Source organism: Amphiprion ocellaris, chromosome 19 (assembly GCF_022539595.1).
Source record: "Amphiprion ocellaris isolate individual 3 ecotype Okinawa chromosome 19, ASM2253959v1, whole genome shotgun sequence".
Classification (NCBI taxonomy): Eukaryota; Metazoa; Chordata; class Actinopteri; family Pomacentridae; genus Amphiprion; species Amphiprion ocellaris.
The window spans coordinates 8463992-8486276 of NC_072784.1; the positions used below are offsets into that span (position 1 = coordinate 8463992).

Below are 22285 nucleotides of genomic sequence, written 5' to 3' on the forward strand. Positions count from 1 at the left end.
TATGGATGGATGGATGGATGGATGGATGGATGGATGGATGTTGCCCAAACAGGGCGTCACAGTGGCACAGTAATTAGCACGGTCACCTCACAATAATACGGTTCTGGGTTTAAACCTGATGGTTGGCTGGAGCCTTTTCATGCAGAGTTTACACCATCCTCCCATGCTTAAGGGTTAGAGTTTGACCACCTGACTGTTAATTGCAATATTTTACAGTGACTGCAGTACAAAACTGGAACTTCTGTTACACATCAGGAGAGACTGACTCACCACGCCAAGCGCAGTAGTATACATCACCACCTTTCTTACATCTCCTGTGACTGTTATATGATAATGTAGTATATTATAATGTTAGATTATTATTACTCATGCATTCATGTAAAAGCAGGATGTTACTGTTGTAGTTTCTCTAGCCAAATGTACCTCAAAGAAACAACAAAGAACTGGAATACACACACTTGTCATTTGTGCTTGACTATATTATGTATGTATGTGCATGTGTGTGTGTGTGTGTGTGTGTGTGTGTGTGTGTGTGTGTGTGCCATTAGGTTGGTACGTCTATGATGTAGTGCTCTTTACAATCCAGCAGAAATCCCTGCTGTTTCAGTGATGGATAAATTGGTCCTTATTAGACAGGACAGCTTTTCAAGTACGTTTCCTCTACTTGGAATTGACCAGTGCGTGAATGTGTGCTGGCAGTTATGCCACAAATGCAATAGAGTGGAGTTCATTTAACAGAATCATTACAGTAAGAAGTAGCTTTGATTGAAGAACAGACTATTTAAAACAACTATATGCTCATCAGATTTGTACTGCAAATGCCAACTAATGGTTGACGCCAACTACAACATGACAATTCAACATTTATTGAGGTGAAAATTACATATTGTCAGTTTACACGCAGCATGTTTGTTGTGAGCTTTTAGAAGATGAAAACAATATTCGATTGTCCATCTTTTTCTACTCTGATACTGTCAAATAATTATGGATTGAACAAGGTAAATTATCGAAGTTCTATTAGCCTTCAATGTCCGCAATCTAAAAAGCTTAAGTTGCAACGAAAAATAATCTGTGAACTTCTCTTCTTAAAGCCTTGCCAGCAGTGAGAATGTGAAAAACATGCAAAATTTGTCCTGTGCCAAAGGAGAACTCATGGAAAAACTGAGCCCTCTGGGCAGCATTAATGGGCTCAGTAAGTTTCAGAACAGATTTCTTAGTAGATTGTGATGTTTCTTTTGCTGACATTTGCAAAAATGTCAGGGGCTTAACAAAAACAACAACATTTACCCTCCGGGAAAATTAACCCCTTCCACCCCAATCCTTGTGCCAAGGCCAGGCCGTATGCGTTATTAAAATGCTACCCATGCTGTTTGTTGAAGGTTGCCAAGCATGGCTCGTTCACTGAAGAGGCTGCCTGATACTACCCATTGCTAAAATTGTTGTAGAATTGTTGTGCTTCCTTTGGCAGTTGCAATTGAGAATTTCTACAACAGCCTCAATAAGTGTCTGACTCATTGTTTTCATCATAACAATAACAGTAGGTACTTTCCATATCACCAAAATCAATAATTACATTTTCTCTATGTATATTTTTGACAAAGTAGGTTTTGTCATTTTCCCAGGAGACCTATAATAGATGGATGGATGGATGGATGGATAGATAGATAAATAGATAGATAGATAGATACTTTATTCATCCCCTTGGGGAAATTCAACAAAAAAACACAGCAAACACTTTAAAAACATTTAAAGAAACACAGAACAACAGAACTATGCCACAAAGTCTCTTTTTTTAGAGATTGGTGTGTGATTTTGGCCGTGTGATTTCAGTCATTGGTCATACTGTAATAGTCCTCTTCTGCCAAGCTTCTAAAGACTGTATCATCTTGTTAGGCTGTATTTGCTAGCTAGGTAACAACATTTATGGTGCCATCTATAAATGTCACCTTTCCACCACCTTTTCCACTCATGCAGCCCCATAGCATCACACATGCTATGTCTGTGCTTCACTGTTGGGACTATGCATTCACTGTTGTTGTCCTGGCCGAGTTTACACCAAATATACTGAGCCCCATCAAAGCTGAACAAATTTATCTTGGTCTAATCTGACCCAAGAACATGCTCCCTGTATACATCAGGATTCTTTTCATGTTTTTTTTTTCTTTTAGCAAAGTTTCATCACGCAGTTTTGTGCCAAAAAGCAGTTGAGTTTTATTTTTTTCTTTTACTCCGTCCATAGATGTTGATGTTATCCAATGCCCTTCACAATGTCTGAGCTGTCACAGAAGCTCTGGTTTTGATAAATAACCCCTGTGCCAAGTCTGAAGCACCTGCATGTCTGGTTTTCAGTGTTAGATTGTGCAAGTAACACGCTGTTCGTGGCGTCAGTGACGGTGTCTGCCACCTGAACCCCGAAAGGGAGTTTTTGTTCACAGAAGAGGAGCCTGATAATTAAAGGCTCTGAAACTTATTATACTTTTAAATACACAAGAATCCACAAGTAAGCCTGCGCTCTGGGTACTCTACTGGGATAATAAGGAACTACAAGGCCTTTAAGATATAATGAAGCTTGGTTAAGAAGCACTTTGTATATGATATATAAATTCTAATCTTAATTTTCTTCAAAGAGCGAATATAGAGAAGCTAATATGTCAGAAACAGGATCTTGCCCAATAGTTCCTGTTAGTACATTGAGTGGTTTGTATTGTTTAGAGGCTTAGACAAATATAAATGCTTCCTATGAAATAGGCCACTTTCATGTGCTACAGTGTAGGCTCTGCGTAGATTTAATGCATTCATTTAAACATTTCACTCTGAATAAATATTATGAAACAGCTGGTGGTATTAGACAAAATCTGAGGCTCATCAGCCATTTTTAAATGTTTTTTAAAATTAAATTTAATAGTAATTTATCTGCAGAATTGTGGTGATATTTATGCAAAGGTTCTTACTCACTCAACTTCCTGGTTGTAGAGCCTTGCCACTATCAAAAACAACACATGATGGGATTTTTGATGATCTAGTTGGGATCTTAAGAGAAGGAATGCAGAAAGTGATGCAAAATCTCCAATGTTGGAACGTCGAAATGTTCTTATGAATTTGTCTCTCTTTGCCCATACAGGGTAACCAGGACACGCAAGCAGCCCCGGACCCATCCATGGCACAGGCTTACCAATCAGCCCAGTTTGCCCCCCCTCCCCAGAACGGCATCCCAGCTGAATTCACAGCTTCACATCCCCATCCGCATCCACACTCCCACACACATCCCCATCAGCACCCAGCAGCACCACAGGACTATTCTGCAGTCCAGGCCTCCGTCAGCGAGCATCCACTCAACATGTACCAGTCCTCACAAAGCCACAGCGAGCAAAGTGGGTCAGACTCCGGCAGTCAGACAGTCACCGGCACAGCCACAGTAAGTGATCTTGGGGGGAAGCTGGTATTTAACTGGGCTTTAGCTGGATTTCAGAGTTTGATGTTTCTGTACTGTACCAGGATGTTTTTAACATTCATAGTATTCACCTCAACATTAAACCCTGCTCTATGTTATAACAGGTTTATTTATTACAAGGCAGAAAAAATGCAAAACTAACATGGTAGTAGTTTTGTATAGCCAGGTAGGTTCAAAATCAAATAAGAGAATGGATGGTACAATATCTTTCAATTAAAATAAGACGAAAAGGACACTTTCCAAAAAAACTAAATCAAAGTCCAAATCAATGCTCTCCAGCAACCGTGCCTCTCCCCATCTCCCTAGACCCCAATTACAACCCTTCTACCTTTGAAACCAAGCACAGGGCAAACACTGAGCAATAACTGAGTAGAGTGCCTATGTGTAGACTCTTGGTTGTCATATCCTCATAACAAGGTTTCCAGATCGGAACTTCTGCAGCTACCCAGTTTCATGTTTGCCACAAAGACATGCACAGGTTTGATTGAGGTTTTTGTAAGGGTTTCAGCCTGATTCCAGTCTTTATGGGAAGCTGGACTATCTACAGTATGTCTATATTTGGTAACCAGAGATGAAAATGAGATCCAGTCCCTTGTCTTTCTATAGGTTTGATGAGCATACAGTATGTCCCAAATATCCCGGTGGTTCTCTAAGAAGTTTTGAGAAATGCTGTTCTTACTAATGTGGAGCAAACTTGTAAGATAAGTAATAGGAGCATGTTCTGAAAGGCAAGCAAGGCTGTTCCACAATCTGCAGGTATAGAGGTGCAAGACTGGATAATCACCAAGAGGCTATGAAACTTGATCAGGATCTGGAAGTATGGGCTTGTAGGATTAAATCATGACAAGGTATATGGGGTCTAAAGCTGGATCATCATCATTCTGGGACTGAAAGTTTTTTGGGATTGTGGGAATGAAGCTGTAGAACACACAGTATTTTAAAATCGTGGAGAAATACACCCTGAAAATTGTAATTGAAAATTGTCTGTATATATGTAGTTTGATTCAGTTATTCAAGATCAGGGGACAAAAAGATATTGTAGTTTCGGATACTGATCTTGTTACCTTCAAGGGATAAAATGACCCAAAATAATGTCTATATTGTTGTTTTGCTGCATACACACTCTTCCCACTAAGAAAGAAAACATTGTTCTTGCAGTATTGGTATGTAAATATGAATCAAGAAGTTTTGTGCTTTTCAAATGTTTTTAAGAGGTTAACTCTAGTTAAACTTTTGAGCTCATGCTAAAGTCATATCTACCACCACAAAATCCTGTGGTTGGTCTGCAATGTTTTTACACTACAAGTAAACTGCATCAAATATTACAATAGTCTCAGGTCTCTTAGGTTTGATCCTCAGAGATTTGGCTGTCAGGTCCCACCAACCTAAATCAACTTAGCCAAACAGACAAACATATCAAAAGTTTGAATTGTACCAAACAGGTTAGATGGCAAAACTCTCAAGGGGAAGTTGATGCTTATGTAGTACCTCAGATTTTAGAACCCTAAAAACGTCAAACTTTCACACCTCAAGTCACTTTTCCTCAGTCTTTTTTGTGTATAATCTTGACTCATTTTCATGTGTTTATTGAAAAGAATGACGTGGGGAATCCTTGCTTAATTGAAAAAGTCTTTCATGATCAGCAGCAGTAGATATTATGTAGATAGTAGATGTATTTTCACTTTTTTTCAGTTCAATTCACTTTCATTTATATAGCACCAATTCAAAACATGTCATTTTGTAGCACTTCACATTATAAAGTAAAGACCTTACAAATTTTAAGCAGAGGACCCGACAAATCCAAAGTTATCAATGGATTCCCTGGTCACTTGTTTACTGCTTGGTTTAGTACACTGGTTTATCTTAGGAGGTATTTAAATCAATATTTGGAATACAGTATGTTAATTTCTGCCAAGCTCACCAGTACCTAGAGTAGACACTGGTGATGTGGAGTTCATCTCAGTTCTCAGTTTCTATTCCATATACTTTGGCTTGTGTACACTTTGTGGGGGCAGGACAACCAGATTTACATGGCACCAATTTCACAATAAACTATGGGAATGTCCATCAGGAAGATCTGTAGATATGCAGACTCATAGAAAGGCCACATGATAACGATACCAAGTCTGCATTGATGATTTTAAAGTCAACAGCCTTAAGCCCTCATGTACTTTGCACCGTGGAGTCCATGAATCCACTCCAAATTTGTGTTTTTGTTTGGCTATATGGTATGCCTAGAGAACAGATCCTACAGTGTTTTTCTGAGTGTTATCTGATCATCACTCTAACACCCCAGCTCCCCACAGACAATTACCAGTGATCTCTGGGGCCATTTTTGAGCGAGTGTTCTACTAGAATTCATGCAATTTAGAATGCTGCATATATAAATGCAGCTTTACAGGCAACAGAAATCCCACTAGTCATTTGTTCTCTGGGTTTATAACTGGGCTCATTTTCATAAATATTTATGACATCATTGGCCTTAAATGTCATAAAGATAGGAGTTATTTTACAAAGGAATAACCCCTCAGCACTGCAGAAATGCTTGGTTTTCCTTTTCTTTCTTTGTTGTCCTTTCAAACTTAATTCACACATGGAATATTTATCTGAATAACAGATTAAGCTCTTTGATTATAATAGTGTAACTGCAAAAAATAATCACTTTTCTGCAGTCTATGTCTTTGCATAGCAAATATTAATCCGATTATCATATCCCTCTAACAAAAGGAAGGTAAATACTTGCGCAGGCATTCAAAAAGCGTAAATAACATGAGTAGATTGTAGTGTGACAGCCGAAACACAAGAGATCTTTAAGGATAATGATGTTTTATGACCAAATCAACAGCAAAAATTCTTTCATATAGGTCTGTCAAACAAGAAGGCTCTCATGCTTAATGTGTGTCCGACTGAGGACAGCAACCTGTTAAAATGTTCACTAATATGCTTTGCAGAAACACAAAACTGCAAGGAGGTTCGTAACATTTTCCACACAGTCTGTGTGAAATGCTGAGACCAGAATAAACTAAAACTTACTGAGTTGAAGTTTAACTGAGTCATAGAACTAGGAACCATATTAAACTGTGACAAAATTATCAGTCTAAAAACACAGTCACATGTTTATATAGGCTTATAGCAAACCTCCAGGTTTGTCAACCTCATTAGAAAATAGAAAAAGGTATTAAGTAATGTTTGTTGCAGACTCGCTACTTCCTCCAATTTCAACTGTACAACAGTTGCATATGCACAGTTATGCTCTGAAGTCAAGAGGTTTTGCCTGCAAATAAACCACAAACGTGGCTTAGATGATCCGAGGCATGTATTATAATGTATTTATCATACCCAGGATATCTTTTCTTTATTTGGCTTCAGTAAACCTGAAGCTTGTTCTATGCTTGATGCGTCCACGAGGTCCGTGCAGCTCAGAACGGATGAATTATGTAATTTTAGCAGCCACGCCCTTCAACTAACTGTTGAAATGCAACTATTTGGTAAAATGCCATGTTGTAAGTGGTGTAAACGATAGCAAACTTCTTCTACTCTAGCTTAGTACTAGAGTAGACTAGGTAGACATGTGTTTGCGATACACCGCCCCCTGCAGGCGTAGATGCCGCATGGAGTATAAAGTCACACGTTCTCTCGAGCAGATTTCCAAGCGTCTCATTTCTGCACGTTATGTTTGTGCAGAAAGCATAACCCAGCCTTAACAAGCGCTGTCACATTAATAAGTAGTCAAACAAAGCTGGTTATCAAGTTGTTAAGCCAATTCACAGTGGCTATATATATATATATATATATATATATATATATATATATATATATATATATATATATATATATATATATATATATATATATATATATATGTTTCTATATGGGTTGTGAGTGTCTCAGCAGTTACAGCAGGTAGTCCATCCTCGATAATGTGCTGCAGAGCTAGAAATGTGATTTTCCAGCTTTAATCTTTCAAAACTTTCATGATCTGGTTTATCAGGAATGCGTCTCTCGCTTGTGCACGGAGTGCTGAGAGTGCTGTGTGATGATTTATTTGCTGCAGCCCCCAAATGACTCTACCAGAGGAAAGAGTGAGAGAAAGAAAGTAAGCTGGCAGCGACAAGACGGCATACTGTACATCTGGAAGTCTCATCATTTCTCTGCTGCTGCACCCCTTTCCTCCGCATCATCAAACCTCCCTGTCACTGTTTTATTTTTCTCTTTTCTCTGTGTCTCATCAGCCACATGTACTCTGAGTGTCTTTTTGTATCTGCAGCTCCATATTTCTCTCATTCCTGTGTGCTTCAGTTGTTGAACTCCCAGTCCTAGTTTTCCACACAAAATACCATCGAAGTAGCAAAGCCAGAAGGTACTTAAGTGACACTAATAGCATACTTGTTTGACATCCACATGGGACAGAGGTGTTTCCCAGTATGTCATACACCAGGACAAAGTTGTCACAATACAGTGCTGATAAAAAGTATTCAACTCTCTTGGATATTTTCCTGTTTTATTGCTTTTCATCATTGACTTATGGGTAATATAATTAGACTTTTTGACAAGCACTTTGTAGGAAGTATTTACCCCCTTCAAGTAAGTATTTAGTAGATGCAGCTTTGGCACCGCATTGAGACTGTGTTGGTAGTTCTTAATAATCGCAATTTTACCCCATTCTTCCTTGCAAAACTGTTCAAGCTCTGTCATCTTGCATGATAATCATGAGTGAACGGCCGTTTTCAAATCCAGCTTTAAATTCTCAGTTAGATTTAAGTCTAGACTCTGACTGTCAGAGCTCTCCAGAACATTCACCTTCTTGTCATTTCTGTGTAGCTTTGGCTGTGTGCTTCGTGTCATTGTCTTAACGGTAAAAAAATCTTCTCCTAAGTTGCAGTTCTCTTGCGGACTGCATCACGTTGTTCTCCAGGATATCCCTGTACAAGAGGTCCTCGGTTTACGACGTCCTCGACTTACACTGTTTTGTCGTTACGTCAGAACTGTGGTTCAGTGGAGCTAGTTGGCGAGTGGAGCGGATGAATACTGTATGTACAGTAGTCACGTGTCGCTATAAGACAGCTTTGTTTTTTGTCGCTATTTTCCTACTGTGTTGTGTTTCAGTGTGAGCTAATGACTGTTTTCATTACTGTAGTTGTACAAATATGTAAACTGATCGATATCTTGATGCATGTAACGGCTTTGTTTACATTTTCACCAAAGTTCCGACTTATGGAAAAATCGACTTATGGTCACACCGTAGGAACAGAATTCCGACGTATGGTTTCCAAAAGGGATGAGATGAGATGCTTAGTCTCACTGTTTGTTTTGTTTCTCCACTGCAAGGGTAGGCAGATGTGGCCGCAGCCAACGAGCTCTACTCAGATTGCAGTTGCTGCTGTGTGTGTGTCCACTCCTTTCCGTATGTGCTGGTATATACATAGGTAATGCGTGGAAAACTTGCAGTCTGCTGGCCTTATGCTGTTTCTTTTAAAGCTCACACACCCACACAAACATATCCACGCACAGGCTGTATTTTTAGCTGGCTTGGAGCCTGGAACTGTTATGAGTAAAAGAAAGAGAAGGGAGGAAACAGAAAGATTGCTTCTCTTTTAAAAATCATCACTTTCGTGTTAAATGCGGGTATAGTTACACGCTCAGAACATCTATTGTCCAACTTAAGAACTATGAAAACATGACCACAAGAAACCCTTGAAAATAATGTCACGTTTATACCCCACACTTTGCTCTGAATAACCAACACCTCCAGCTCAGGCGATGTTCGATTGCTTTATGAACGGGACTTGTTCATAAATAAATTAGCTCAAAAGCCAGCAACGACACACTCCCAACAGTTATTGTAACAGACACACTTACGATGTGACAGCAGACTGTGGAGTCCTCTCTTGTGTTTAACAGCTATCGATCTCACTCACACTGAGAGCTCAAGGACAAACACTGACTGCCGCTGCTACTCTGTAGATGTATGCATTAGCATGTATTATGTCCGTATGTTTGCATAATTTAACTCATTCCAGTTCAAACTCCTTTTTTGCCCAGTATACTGTTTATAACTTCCCCCTACGTGTGCTGTGTGGATCCCTGGCCTGAGCTCTGATACTGTGTTCATGAAAAATTGCGACTTATACAGTCTGTGTGAGAACTGACCTGACATTAAAGAGAAACTTAACCTCCCATCTTTGTTCGAACATGCCCTATCACATATTAAGAAGTCACATTCAAATCCAGGGCTTGCATTCAAATATCCCCTCTTTTTAAATTACAATGTAGAATGAGAGTTATGTATGTATGGTTCTATGAATCCTGGATGAGGTGGTAAGCTATACCTAGATGTCTGTTGCCCATGGCGGTAGGATGAATTAATTTGAACTCTGTGCACAGTGCTAGCCCACAGCCAACTGACAGTGCCTCATAGTTTAGAGAGGAAGAAAAGCCCATGTAACAGATTTGCCCCACCTTGGGGGTCTTGATGACAGAGTTGCCTGATTTTTTTTTTGTCAAATAAGGGAAAGAATAATAAGAAATACAGGCTGGGAGCAAATTACATTATAAAGTGACTTAACACATAAGTTACAAACTCAGAAAATGCTTTCATTGTTATGGTAAGTTGATCGTGAGTGTGAAGCTGCAGAACTAATCATAATGAAAATCAAAGTACTCCATCATCTAGGGAGCTTTGTATGCAGTATGTTTCATAGAAATCTTTCTAATGCATTGTATTATTTCTTCTAGTACAAGTTCAAATTTGGCTTGATCCTACTGGTGGGTAAAAGATTTGTGGACAGTTTAGTTTTGTAGTAGCAGTATCTGCATCTTGGTTGAGCATTACAATCAACACAAATGGTCAGTGAGCACGAAAGTTCATTTTTGACTTTGAGAATGGTGATTTTGTAAAATAATCCTAATTCAAGTTGAACTTGTAGGCTTTTTCTGGAGAGTTTAAGAAAATCTCTATCATTTTATCAGTGAATGTGTTTAGACCTCAGTCATTTGATAAGTTGGAGCTAGACCAAAGGGCTGGGTGACAAAGCTGAAAAAATGATCAAGATAAAATGTTTCATTCGGTCAACATCAGTAATTATTGTTGCATTTTTTTAATGGCTTTTGAAAATAAGATCAGAAGAAAGAAAGAAACACCCCCACAATTTAATTAATTGTTGTATAATTTTCAATAATTCAGCAGCAGTGGATTTGTAGCAGGATCATAATCGTGATTGTCAGCAGGCAGCGTTCATTTGTTGTCATAGTTACAGTGACGCCGTGCTGCTATCTCAATGGGAAATCCTTAACAAATCCGTGGATCCAGACTATAAGCTGCATCACTGCCAAAATCTAATGAGGTGGTCCTTGTGTCATGTCTGACCTCCCCTGAAAATTTCATCCAAATCCATTAGTCTGTTTTTGAGTAATGTTGCAGGGAAGGAAGGAGGGAAGGAAGGAAGGAAGGAAGGAAGGAAGGAAGGAAGGAAGGAAGGAAGGAAGGAAGGAAGGAAGGAAGGAAGGATTTATGCACGCCGATCATCGCATAATAAAGTAAAATCATAACTTAGGGGCCCTGCACTGACCTCCATGCGGACCCAGCATCATATCTGTCAGTCCTCTAATGTGTCTAAATAAATCTTTTGAACAAGTACTTAACGCAGGAGTCCCTGGGTGGCAGTTTAAAGCTCTACATGGACTTTGTTTAGCTGTGTTATTATCGGAGGTATTCAGTACATGTTCAAATGAAACTTTGCCAGCAAATCTTAAGACTAAACTGACTGTACTGATCACCTTTGTCACTGAATGAATCAGAAGCTTTTGCCAGTAAATGCTGTGGTCTGTGTCTTACTGTTTTTAATAACAGTGGTGTGTTCAATTACTGATTGAGTCCACATATTGAGGTATACGGTGAAGTAGACCAACACTGAGCATGAATTTAGGCAAATTCCTAAATCACTAACAAAAATAAGGTTCTCACACAAGTGATGATATCCTAACTAATGTTCGGGATACAGAAAATATAGAGAGACTGTTGTTGTCAGGCAAACTTCTCAGTCTTGTAAGAGAATGTCAAGAACCTGCTGCGAGGGCTTTATCTTTCATTTATGTCCTTCAATCTATATTTTCCAGCAGACAGATGATGCTGCGCAGGCAGACAGTCAGACGCCAACACAGACTGTACCCGAAAGCACAGACAGCAAGACCCAACCCAAGAGACTTCACGTCTCCAACATCCCCTTCAGGTTCAGAGACCCAGACCTCAGGCAAATGTTTGGCGTAAGTACAGCAATATCTGTTATGCTACTCTGAGATGAGCCAAGTAATTTTTTTTTATCATTCATCTGACTTCACAAAAAAAATATGAAACAGTTTGAATGTTTGAATTCTCTTTTAACTGCTAAAAACAGAATATATAAAAATCATTCAGCATTACCTTTTCATGTTTCCTTACAGCAATTTGGCAAAATCTTAGATGTGGAAATCATCTTCAACGAGCGCGGTTCTAAGGTACATGATGTTTCTGTTTTATTTAAGTGTGAATATAAACATATCATTCAGAATATTCATTCATTTGCTGTTGCAGTAACTTCTCAGGTACAGATGGATCAGTCAGCATACATGATTCTGCTTCTGAACTGTCTGTGGCCTAAACTTTGGGGCCCCAGGTTATTACATTTTACCATAACTTTAGCTTTTATTAACCCTGCAATCTACATTTATAATAAATCTAAAGACTGTGCTGTAATCTAAAATAGGCTGAAGCAAATATTAACACAACAGTTAGCATCTGTCTTTCTGAGTTATGACAACTTTTAATGAAATTCTGTTCATGTCAACACAACTCATCAAAAAAAAGTGCAACTTAAAAGGTTTATCTAAGTCAGTAAACTTTAATTTTATCTTGCACTCATGCATTAAAGTGGTGGGAATAGATCCCCTGAATTACATTTTAGAGTGCATTGCTACAATTCATATTAGTGTCAACTCCTTAAATAATCAGCCAACCTCTTCTTGCAGGCCCCAACCTCTGTGAAAGGCCTTATTTCAATTTCATTTACTTTTGACCACATACTTCTAATGTAAATGGTGAAGTATCACCTAAAAAAAGTGCTAAATTACATGTGGTGAACAAAAACTACGGTTAAAGAAGCATTCTTGTACCTTGCACTTAACCAGGTCTAACCCTTAAGCGTCAGGTCTCAAAGCGACCTTTAAGTCATTTGAATACCTGACTCAGTGTAGATTTGGAATTGGAACAGCAATTAGGCCATGGTTGGTGACTTTCACACACCCATAAGGACACATATACAAACAAGAATGCATTAAAAAGAATGTATTTAATTGATTAGGATAAATTTTAAAAATAAATTCAGAGCTTCAGTGCAACAAGATATGCCCAGTCAATATTATACTCAATGATAAACCACATTAACAAGGGACAATATGATTTTGATATTGATTAAATTGTTGTAGATTGCCATTCAAAGTTAATTAAGAATGTCTCCATTTCATTAACCAATCAGGAAGCCATTGCTGATCAATACTGTTAGATTAAATGTCCTCCTTAGAACAACCTCCTTCTTTTGTACTGAGCTTGATTATTCAGACCTGAATGTTTTTTGTTTTTTTTAAAGTCTGGTCCTTTGGGATTTTTGCAATAAGATTATTTGCTGTTTCTATCATCTTACTTTGGTGGATGTTTGTTACTTCCAGATAATCCTACATCATGTTTCTTACTGTTGAAGTATTTTTAATATGCTCTACTATGACTTCAGATTTTGAGCTGCACAGTGCCTCAGTGGTTAGCACTGTCGCCTCACACCTAACCCATGACCCTAATGAGGAATAAGTGTTGTGTAGATGATGGATGGATGGATGGTTAGATGACTTTGGATTTAAAATTTATTTACCACCTTTCAATATGGGGTCATTGCAGTAAATGATTTATATCAAACTGCATTGTATGAAATAGTCATCAACCCTTTGTATATAAGCAATCATTTATCATGTTATAAACCCTTGAGGCCTCAATTTACTGAGACAGCGCAGGTAATAATTTGGAGGAAAAAGGTGAAGGGCTAAAATTGAAATCATTCAGTAGTTTTATAGTTTTAGATTTTTGGTTCACATCCAGACTATTAAAGTAGATGCAGAAAATAGTGCCATTTACTATGTTGTTAAAAATCCATTGTTCTCTATAATGTTGAGCTTAATATGTGCCAAATAATGTGCATGTTGTTTTTGCTTCTTTCCACACTGCACGCAGGGTTTCGGGTTCGTAACGTTCGAGCATAGTGTGGATGCTGACAGGGCAAGAGAGAAATTACATGGCACCGTGGTAGAAGGCCGTAAAATAGAGGTGCACGTTTTCAGATTCTTCTTCCGACTTCTTTCTTCTCTCTGTTCTCCTGTTCCTCTTTGTATATCTATGTGTGTGTTTGTTTCTTTGTGTGGGTGTGTTTGTGTCTGTGAGCATTTGGCAGTCACCTGGCCATCTTTCTCAATACATCAAGCTGTCAAATCATCCAAGCCTCACCATTTCCCTTTTCCCTGTGCAGTTTCATTAATTTAAACCTAAATAAATGTCGACATAAAACTAGTCCTTCAACATTATTGTATGCGAGAGACTTTGCCTGTTTTATTTTTTGTTTGTTTACTTTATTGTTCTTTTTTCCTGTTTTACTTGATTTTGTACTGTCAAGGAAATTGACCTCACCAAAGGTTTAAAAGTGAAAATTCATTCTACCCAGTCATTGTAGATGAAAATATGTGCTTAAACAGATGACTGTGGATTTTGATCATAAATGTTCAAAAGCAAAGATGTTATTATATGTTTAATGAAGAAAGGAGCTTTTCCCCTATCCATGGACAGAGGAAGTACTTAAGAATTTGAAGACATCTGGAGAGCGAAATGCAAGGTTCCCATCTAAACCGATTTAGTAGCATGACATTACCTGAGTGCTATTCTAGTGTCTTGTGTCCGCTCAGAGGAACAATAGCTAGTCACCACCAGCCTTGAAGCATAACTCTGTCTATTTTTGACCCAAGTATACACATAATAACTTATGTTATGTTATGTAATAGTAATAATTCAAATCATGACTGGTTAAAGTAGCTTTTCCCAGCCTACATGCACTAAGGCTCATATCATCAGCATTCCAACTGTTGATCATTTTGCAGAAACTACACAGTGCATAATCAAATCTAGACCATACAGAATTTACTCATTGAGCTGCATTTTATAATTGTGCAGGTTTCTGATGGTTTGTCGGAAATGGAACTGTGCAATAATCACAGGATGGGGCTTGAAATAATCATTAAACCTAAAGGTTTTTATGGACCACTGCTGGTTTTCGCTCACATCTTTGGCGTTGAATCTGCAATTTTCTATTGCTCATCTTCAGTAAGAGACAATGTCTACGCACAAGAGCTATTATCTACTGGCCTCACAGCTAGTCTCATCCATCCATCCATCCATCCATCCATCCATCCATCCATCCATCCATCCATCCATCCATCCATCCATCCATCCATCCATCTTCTGTTCTGTCTTCCTAGGGGTTTCTTCCAGGTAAACCTCCACGGTATACCTAAGCATTAAGAAAGGAAAGCCAGGAGAAATCCTGATCAGAATCTCAAACTGCCTTAAGTAACGTCTTTTGATAAGAGGAAGTAGCGGGTCTTCCTTGAGCTGCCATGCTGCAAAGGAATCTCATTCTTTTGGTCATTAACAAAACCTGATCACCCTGGTTGAGGCATGTGATTTAAATTTCTTGGTAAATAAGCTTTTCTTCCAGGCTTAGCTCTCATTCTTCTATAACAGTTTGGCATTGTATGTGCATTTAAAAATGCAACATCAATTCATCAGCTGATCTTGTGTTTCATCTGGGAATTGCATCACACCCTACAACACTTGACCTCCTTTACTTGAAGTATTAACTCCAACCATATTAATATAGCTAATAAATGACAAAATTATCACAATGTTGTAGTCAACAGTCCCTGCAAGTCATACCACATACCCTACTACCATAGGAGCCAGTGGTTTTATACACTGTTCTTACTAGTAATCCTTGCTGCAGAAGGTCATCCTCAGATGAACCACCTTACAATCATCCAACCTCATCATCTCTTTGAAAATGCAAAAGTATACCGCTCATCTTTATTTATTGAGGATTCGATGTTACACAGCTTTGAGACTTTTATCCTCACATTTCACAAGATTTTTATGCCCCACAACAGTGCCAGTTCCTGAACTGAAGACTCTCTAAGACCACTGCATCATCATCAGCCATTTTAAAGCCACCAACAGCAAAGCAAAACCATACAGAGACTATATTTTATTTCTCTCTTGTGCCTGCTTCCTTCCCCCTTCTCTCTGTTTTTATGTCTGAATAACCCTGACATCTTTAATACAGAAACATCAGTGTTTGCAAGAAACACACAATCCCCATGTTGACACATTTCCCTTGCCACCATCCTGGCCTCCAGCCATTTTCAGACAGATGACTTTGGTGCAGTTGACCCTTTTGTAATTATGCAAAGCCATATCAACCTTTACATTCTTGCTGTTTCAAGTGCAGAACTCATAAATTCTCTTTTACCTCTGCCACAGTTTACTGACAGTGATCCCTCAGTGTATATAGAAGCACTGATGAACCAAAAACTAAACTGAGCTATAAACTGACTTCAAAACTTCAGTCTTCTACTCCTACCATATTCTGCAGAAATAAGGAATATCACGGATCCTTTTAAGCTTTCCTTAACTTCCAAGCTATGGCACCTCCAAATGTACAACACCTCTCCCTTTGCAGTTTACAGTACAGAAACTTAACAAACTCAACACACCATGTCACTTACAGCTCATCTCACTAATAAACTGAGGAACTTCTGTATGTGTGTGCATCTGCCTATCCGTTATTAAACCATTCATCCAGTCGACTTCAGACTTGGGGACTGTATAGCTGAAGACCAGAGAAGTTATTTGGATAGGAAGTTCTTGAGAAAACATTAAGAGATTAACATTAAACAGCAGTCAGTGACTGTGATAAGACTGGAGCGACTTAGACAATGTAATGGGGTCATTGTGTTGCAACAATCACAAAAATGGCTGTACCTGCTCAAAACATCACTTCTCCCAGAGAAGAAGCTGTAGCCAAAATAAAAGTGCCTGTGAATATCTGAAGAGGAGGAGTATTTTAGATAGAGACAATGTGGCTCTCTGTAAGCATCGCAAACGTGACATGATTGATCACATCAGCACAACTGCTGCACAAACACTTAAACACTGCGAGCAGCGATGGGTAGCATCCTCCCGTTTACTTTTTGTCACAACCAAAGGAATATGAAAGCTGTCTATATGTTTTCCACTAGTAGTAAATGTCTTTATGATAAGGTCTGTGTAATGCTTTGCAGTTCTTTGAGCAATTAGCACCAAAATTTTGAAAAAAAAATGGCTTGAATGAATAAATTAATTGAATGAAAGCTACAACATCATTTGAAAAATGCAAGGAGCTAACATAAAGATTAGCTGATGAATTATTGCATGATCAAATCTGCTGTATAATAAATGTGGTTTGTGACTTTGTAGGTGGCTATAGACTCTACAGATACTGTTGCTACAGTCCAAGCACTATCACATAACAAAGAAAAAGAAAATAGGAATAATGAGTCATTTTGATTTTTGTTCAAAAATGTATAATTCTGAAATAATAATCCAAATGCGAATAACTGATAATGAAAGTAAGAAGCAGTTATCCATTTGTGAATTAAGCAAAGAAGTAAGTAGACTATTAAACCTATTTGCATTTGATTCATTTTAATCGTGCTAATTGAACAAAGATTCAGTTTGAAAACTGCAGTGTACCAATGACAGTCTCAAAAATATAGATTCAGACAGCCACAATTCCATCGTAAGAATCCAGTCATGTCAGCTTTCAGGGTGGGGCTTTTTGTATTCCCCTTCTTTAGAATTGATTATTACTCCAATTACTCCAATATTAAAATTTGCCATTGTGTAGCCGAGAGTAATTTTACAGTGCTAGGGCAGAGTCATGGGGTAGCTGGTGTGTTTGATCTCCAGTGAGCAGTGGATGAGTGGGTAGAAAAAAGAGGGTTTGATAGAGCCACACATGCTAAAGCAGGCAGTGGTTATATCCAAGCCATTTTAAGGTGTATGTAATTTTGATACACAGAGACGGGACTTTTAGGGGTTTAATCAAACTCCATACTTCAGTAAAAAGATTGTTTCTCCAGTTCAGGGAAAGGGTTACTATAACATAAATGTGTCCTTTTGAGTTTGACGTTGAGTATTTTTCTCTTAAGGCGTCTAACAAATAGGGCCTAAAATTATTTTTATTAATACTGTCATCATAATACAGTAGTGGCATGGAAATTAAATGAAGATGATGAAATGATTGATATACTAAGAGACATGTAGAGACAGTTAAGGTTAACAATCTCTCTTAATGGTGCCATACCTAATGAGGTGTGGGCTAATTTGAGTTTAAATCTTCAGGTTTTAATAACCCAATGCAGTCACTGTTGAGTGAGGCCTAGTTTACATGAGCGGTTGGTCACTGATATTGAGAAAGCTGCAGTCCAATGCAATGAGGAGTGCATAACTGCTCTACAAGTTCATGGCGCAATACAGGTGAGCCAACTCCTCAGGACAAGACTTAGCAGTCCATCAGAATCAAAATGAAAGGGCAACTCCTTTGAGAACCAGCAATGCACACATTCTGGACAGTGAAGACGGATGTTTTTAGAGAGGGGTAAAGGAAGCCATCTCTGTTAAAGTGGGACAGTTTTCTCAAAAAAGGAAAGGGGATGTACAACCCCAGTTATTTGGTACTTGTAACATAGTTCTGCAAGCCTTCCCCAGACAGTTTCACCACTTTTCACATTATGAGTCATATGAGCTTCTGGTCGTTAATGGGCCATGAGTCATGTCATTTGGGGCTGAGAATAAATACTTGGGAATCCCCATTAATCAGATAGAAATAAGGAAGCCACTTGGATTAGAGGTGAATCAACAACCAAAAACCTTGTAAATCCGTCCTCGTGTTAACAATTCATATTCAGTCTACTATAGTCTGCCCTTTCTTTACCACCAGGACTCGTATTCCATGGTGCCATGTTGCCTCAAGTATCACTGAGACAAAAATGAGAAACGATTCTCTTTGGCCACCACAGCACCGACGGAAGATGATATTTCCTTGCAGGCCAGTAAAAAACGAGCCCAGTTCAACTTAACTGACATATCTGCATTGACACTGCTGCTATGAGCCTGGCCTTACTCAGATAAGTGAGAAGGTTGTGTTTTTTCAGTAGGCTTAAGTTGGTGTTAATGCTGCCTTACTTTAGTTCGTGACTCATTGTGTTTGTTGACATCCGCCATCTCTGCCTACTTTTTTTTTTTTTTTTTGCACAGAAATTCAGTCATTATATGAGTAGACTCAAGATAACAAGAGGGTTTACTGGTGTAAATGTAATGGCCTGAGCTCAGATGTCATCATTTAAAAAACAGGTAGCCATCCAAACTTTATAAGACAAATATGACTGTACCACATTTGCATGTTTTTGTGTCATTGCAGATCCATCAAACTATGTATTGCAGAAAAATGCTGTGGCTGCCATACACTGATTCTGGAAGAGCTCAGCCAATATGTACTTATCTCAGTAGTTATCTCCAAATCAGTCACTCTGACTATGACGGATGAAGACAGCTGGTCTGAACAAAATGGTCGGAGTTATGCTTTAAGAAATCAGCTAACTGCTTGTATGGAGAGAGCTGAAAGAGAGAGTTTGTGCAGTGGAATGATTACAAAGTTTTCTTGGCTACCTGAGTAAGATGCTGCTTATTCCTTTCTCATCCCCCCTCCCCCACCATCCTTCCAACGGTAGCTTGTTTAGGGCCCCATCCAACACAGTTACAGCGGTAACAGTACACAAACAAGTGGGCGGGGCCAAAAGGTTTGGGAATGGTAAGTGTGGGCGAGCAAGCCATTCTGCCAGCATTTCCTCTCTCTCTCTTCCTCTCTCTTTGGAACGTTTGCAACGCTAAAACTCACGTGACATTTCTTTTTGAATTGTGGTTGAGTTGATGCTGTATATTGACATACATATTTTCTTGCGTGTCGGCGTGCGTGTCCATTTACTAAGTGTTCTCCTGAAGCTGCGTGTGCGAACGATACTGACTGAGATATGAATTCGTTTGCACATCTATCTGAGATTGTTGAAACCCTTTTATTAATTTGTTTTATTTTACTTTGGAAGACAATGCACCCTTATTTTAATTTATCCTGTTAGCTGTTGTTTGAATTTGGAATGATTTGATTGGTTATTGATTGACTTGGTTGATTTATTTCAGTACATCTATTTTTCTTTTCGGTTGTTTTTTGATCTTAATAGTTATTCTTGCAATGAATTAGAGAGGCTGTTGTCTGAGTGTGAATGCTTTGTATTGCTTTCGTCACAACAGTTCTTCTCACATTTTTAAGGTTGACTGAATGTTGCATAATGCTCCCAACATATTCTCTTCTTCCCTTCTCCCAATGTCATTTTCTTTGTCTGTTTTTTCTCCTCCTTCTCCTATTCACCGCATGCATCTATACATTTACAAAACACCATTTTTGACAGTGCATCTGTTGTTTCTTTACTGTTGTCTGTATGTTACTGAAATGTCACTTAATTAGGGAGAGCATGCTGGAAAACATCATAAGATAGTATATATGCAAATGAGAAAGTCAAATGATTTCTTTTGGATGTGTTTTTTAAGTGTTTCTGAATGCAATTTCGAAAACACAGAAATGATATGGGTGTTTGCCATGATACAGTGTACTGCTTTATTTGTTTACAACTTAGGAGACCATGCATGCAGAATTAGTCTAACAAGTACAGCACTTTATATTGACGTATAAGTATCTTAACTCATGGAGCTATCTCTTTACCTGCTGTAGGTCAACAATGCAACAGCCCGAGTAATGACAAATAAGAAGACTGTCAACCCATATGCAAATGGTAAGGCTAAGTTGGTGTTTACAGTGTGAATACATCTTCTTTGGAAGTTTTAATGTGTAATTGTCTTAGAACAGATAAGCAGAACAAGACTATGGTGGTCACTGATGCAGGCAACTGATTCTATAAGTCATATAGTGAGTTAAATGGAGGTCATTTATGTATATTCAAGGTGGTTCTAATTATTACGTACACTGATCAGGCATAACATTATGTCCATCTGTCTAATATTGTATTGGTCCCCTTTATGTGGTCCAAATGCTCTGAACTATTGGGCATGGACAAGAGAACCTCTCAAGGTCTCCTATGGGGTCTGACATCAGGACGTTGGCAGTGGATCCTTTGGGTACTCTGGGTTGTACAGTGGGGCCTCCGTGAATCAAACTCATTCCATTGCATCCTGCTGACCCTTGGTCTAGGAAGCTTGGAGGTCAACTCAACATCTTGGGCGATTTTCAGGTTCCTCAAGATGTTCCTGATTGTTTGATGTTCTTACGATGTGGTGGAGGCCAATGACATTTAGGATTGCCATTTGCATGAAAGAGTGTGCTTGTTGTGGGACAATGTTTATTTGGGTGTCTAAGTCTCATCAACATGGATGCCAAAATCGAAGGTTTTCCAGCAGAACACCACATAGTACCAATTTGATCAATGTTACTCACTTCACCTATCAATGGTCATAATGTTGTGGCTGATCGGTGTACCTTTATTAGTACAAATGAAGTTGTGTGAATACTTTTGCAACCCACTGTATATAGTATATACGTATAAAGTCCCACGTTTTGGTGAGTCAGTGTCGGTGCAAAATCTCCACCATGTTGACGAGCAAAAACAGTGGCTGAAAAGCTTTAGTCACAAGGTAAGGTAACAATATAAGATGTACATCTCTTCGAGTCCGGTTAAATCTGTGACTAAGAAATGGAACGAGAGTGACACAGCTGCAAATGTTACAGTAACAAGACTTGTACACTCTAGATTTATCTAAAAGTTGGTGACTGGACTTCAAAAAGACTGTTCATCCTCATTCAGCCTGAAGGAGCTGTTTTGTAAAGAAGAATGAAGAAAATTCCCTGTGTCCAGATGTGCAAAGCTGAAAGACCACCATCTACTGTCATGACTGCCACTGCAGCCAAAGTGGTGCACTAACTTATCTTTCATAATATGCAATTTGATTTAAAAGGGTCTTTGTCTTTTGATTGTTGTAAAGAAAAAAAAAAGCCATGTCAAGCAGGGATTAACCTTTTTTTCCCCCAAGGAGCTAATGTTTATAGTAAGCAGAAAAATTTAGCTGTGCATAAAGTATATTTAGAATACAATAAAACTTCAAATAATGTGTTTTTCTTTAATAAATGGTTTTGAGGAGATATTTGCAAGCAAAGTGGTTTCAGTGAAATAAAGAAGTGCAGCTTCACACTGTATTTAATTAATGATCTTGCAATTATTTATGCTTTATACTGCTTTTAGCAGTTTAAATGAGCACTTTTTAGTTCTGAAGCCAGAAAATCTGCTAAGTTGTGGTCATTTTGGTACCCGATTTTTAATGAGTTTAAGGCAATTTTTTTTTGTTTTTAGATTGCTAGTTTTAGAAACATTTGATGGTAGTTTTTCTCTCAGTGACATTTTATCCTATTTTTTTCATTATTATTTTGATGTCTTAGCTATTCTTAGGCCACAGATTGTTGCCATCCCTTTCATCTCTGCTCTACAGAGCAGCAACATCTTTTAGAAGAGGATTTACTCACTTTTTCACCAAATGCAGTTGACTGTCTGGGTTTAGCTTAGGAAGAGATGATAAATATTAATACAGTTGTCCAACAGCATTTCTGTAGT

At 38.4% G+C, this 22285-nt stretch overlaps 1 protein-coding gene across 9 annotated transcripts in view; it reads left to right on the forward strand.

Annotated features, from left to right (window-relative positions):
- The window catches only part of rbfox1 (RNA binding fox-1 homolog 1), a 260743-nt gene that overhangs the window by 200377 nt on the left and 38081 nt on the right, over positions 1–22285 (forward strand). For 8 of the 9 annotated variants that reach the window (XM_035957306.2, XM_035957307.2, XM_055005193.1 and 5 more), the window contains 5 exons: positions 3122–3415; positions 11567–11713; positions 11891–11944; positions 13704–13796; positions 20398–20458. In XM_035957306.2, the coding sequence (XP_035813199.2) occupies positions 3122–3415; positions 11567–11713; positions 11891–11944; positions 13704–13796; positions 20398–20458 (649 nt within the window). The remainder of the gene's footprint in view (positions 1–3121; positions 3416–11566; positions 11714–11890; positions 11945–13703; positions 13797–20397; positions 20459–22285) is intronic. The other variant, XM_055005192.1, reaches the window with a different exon arrangement.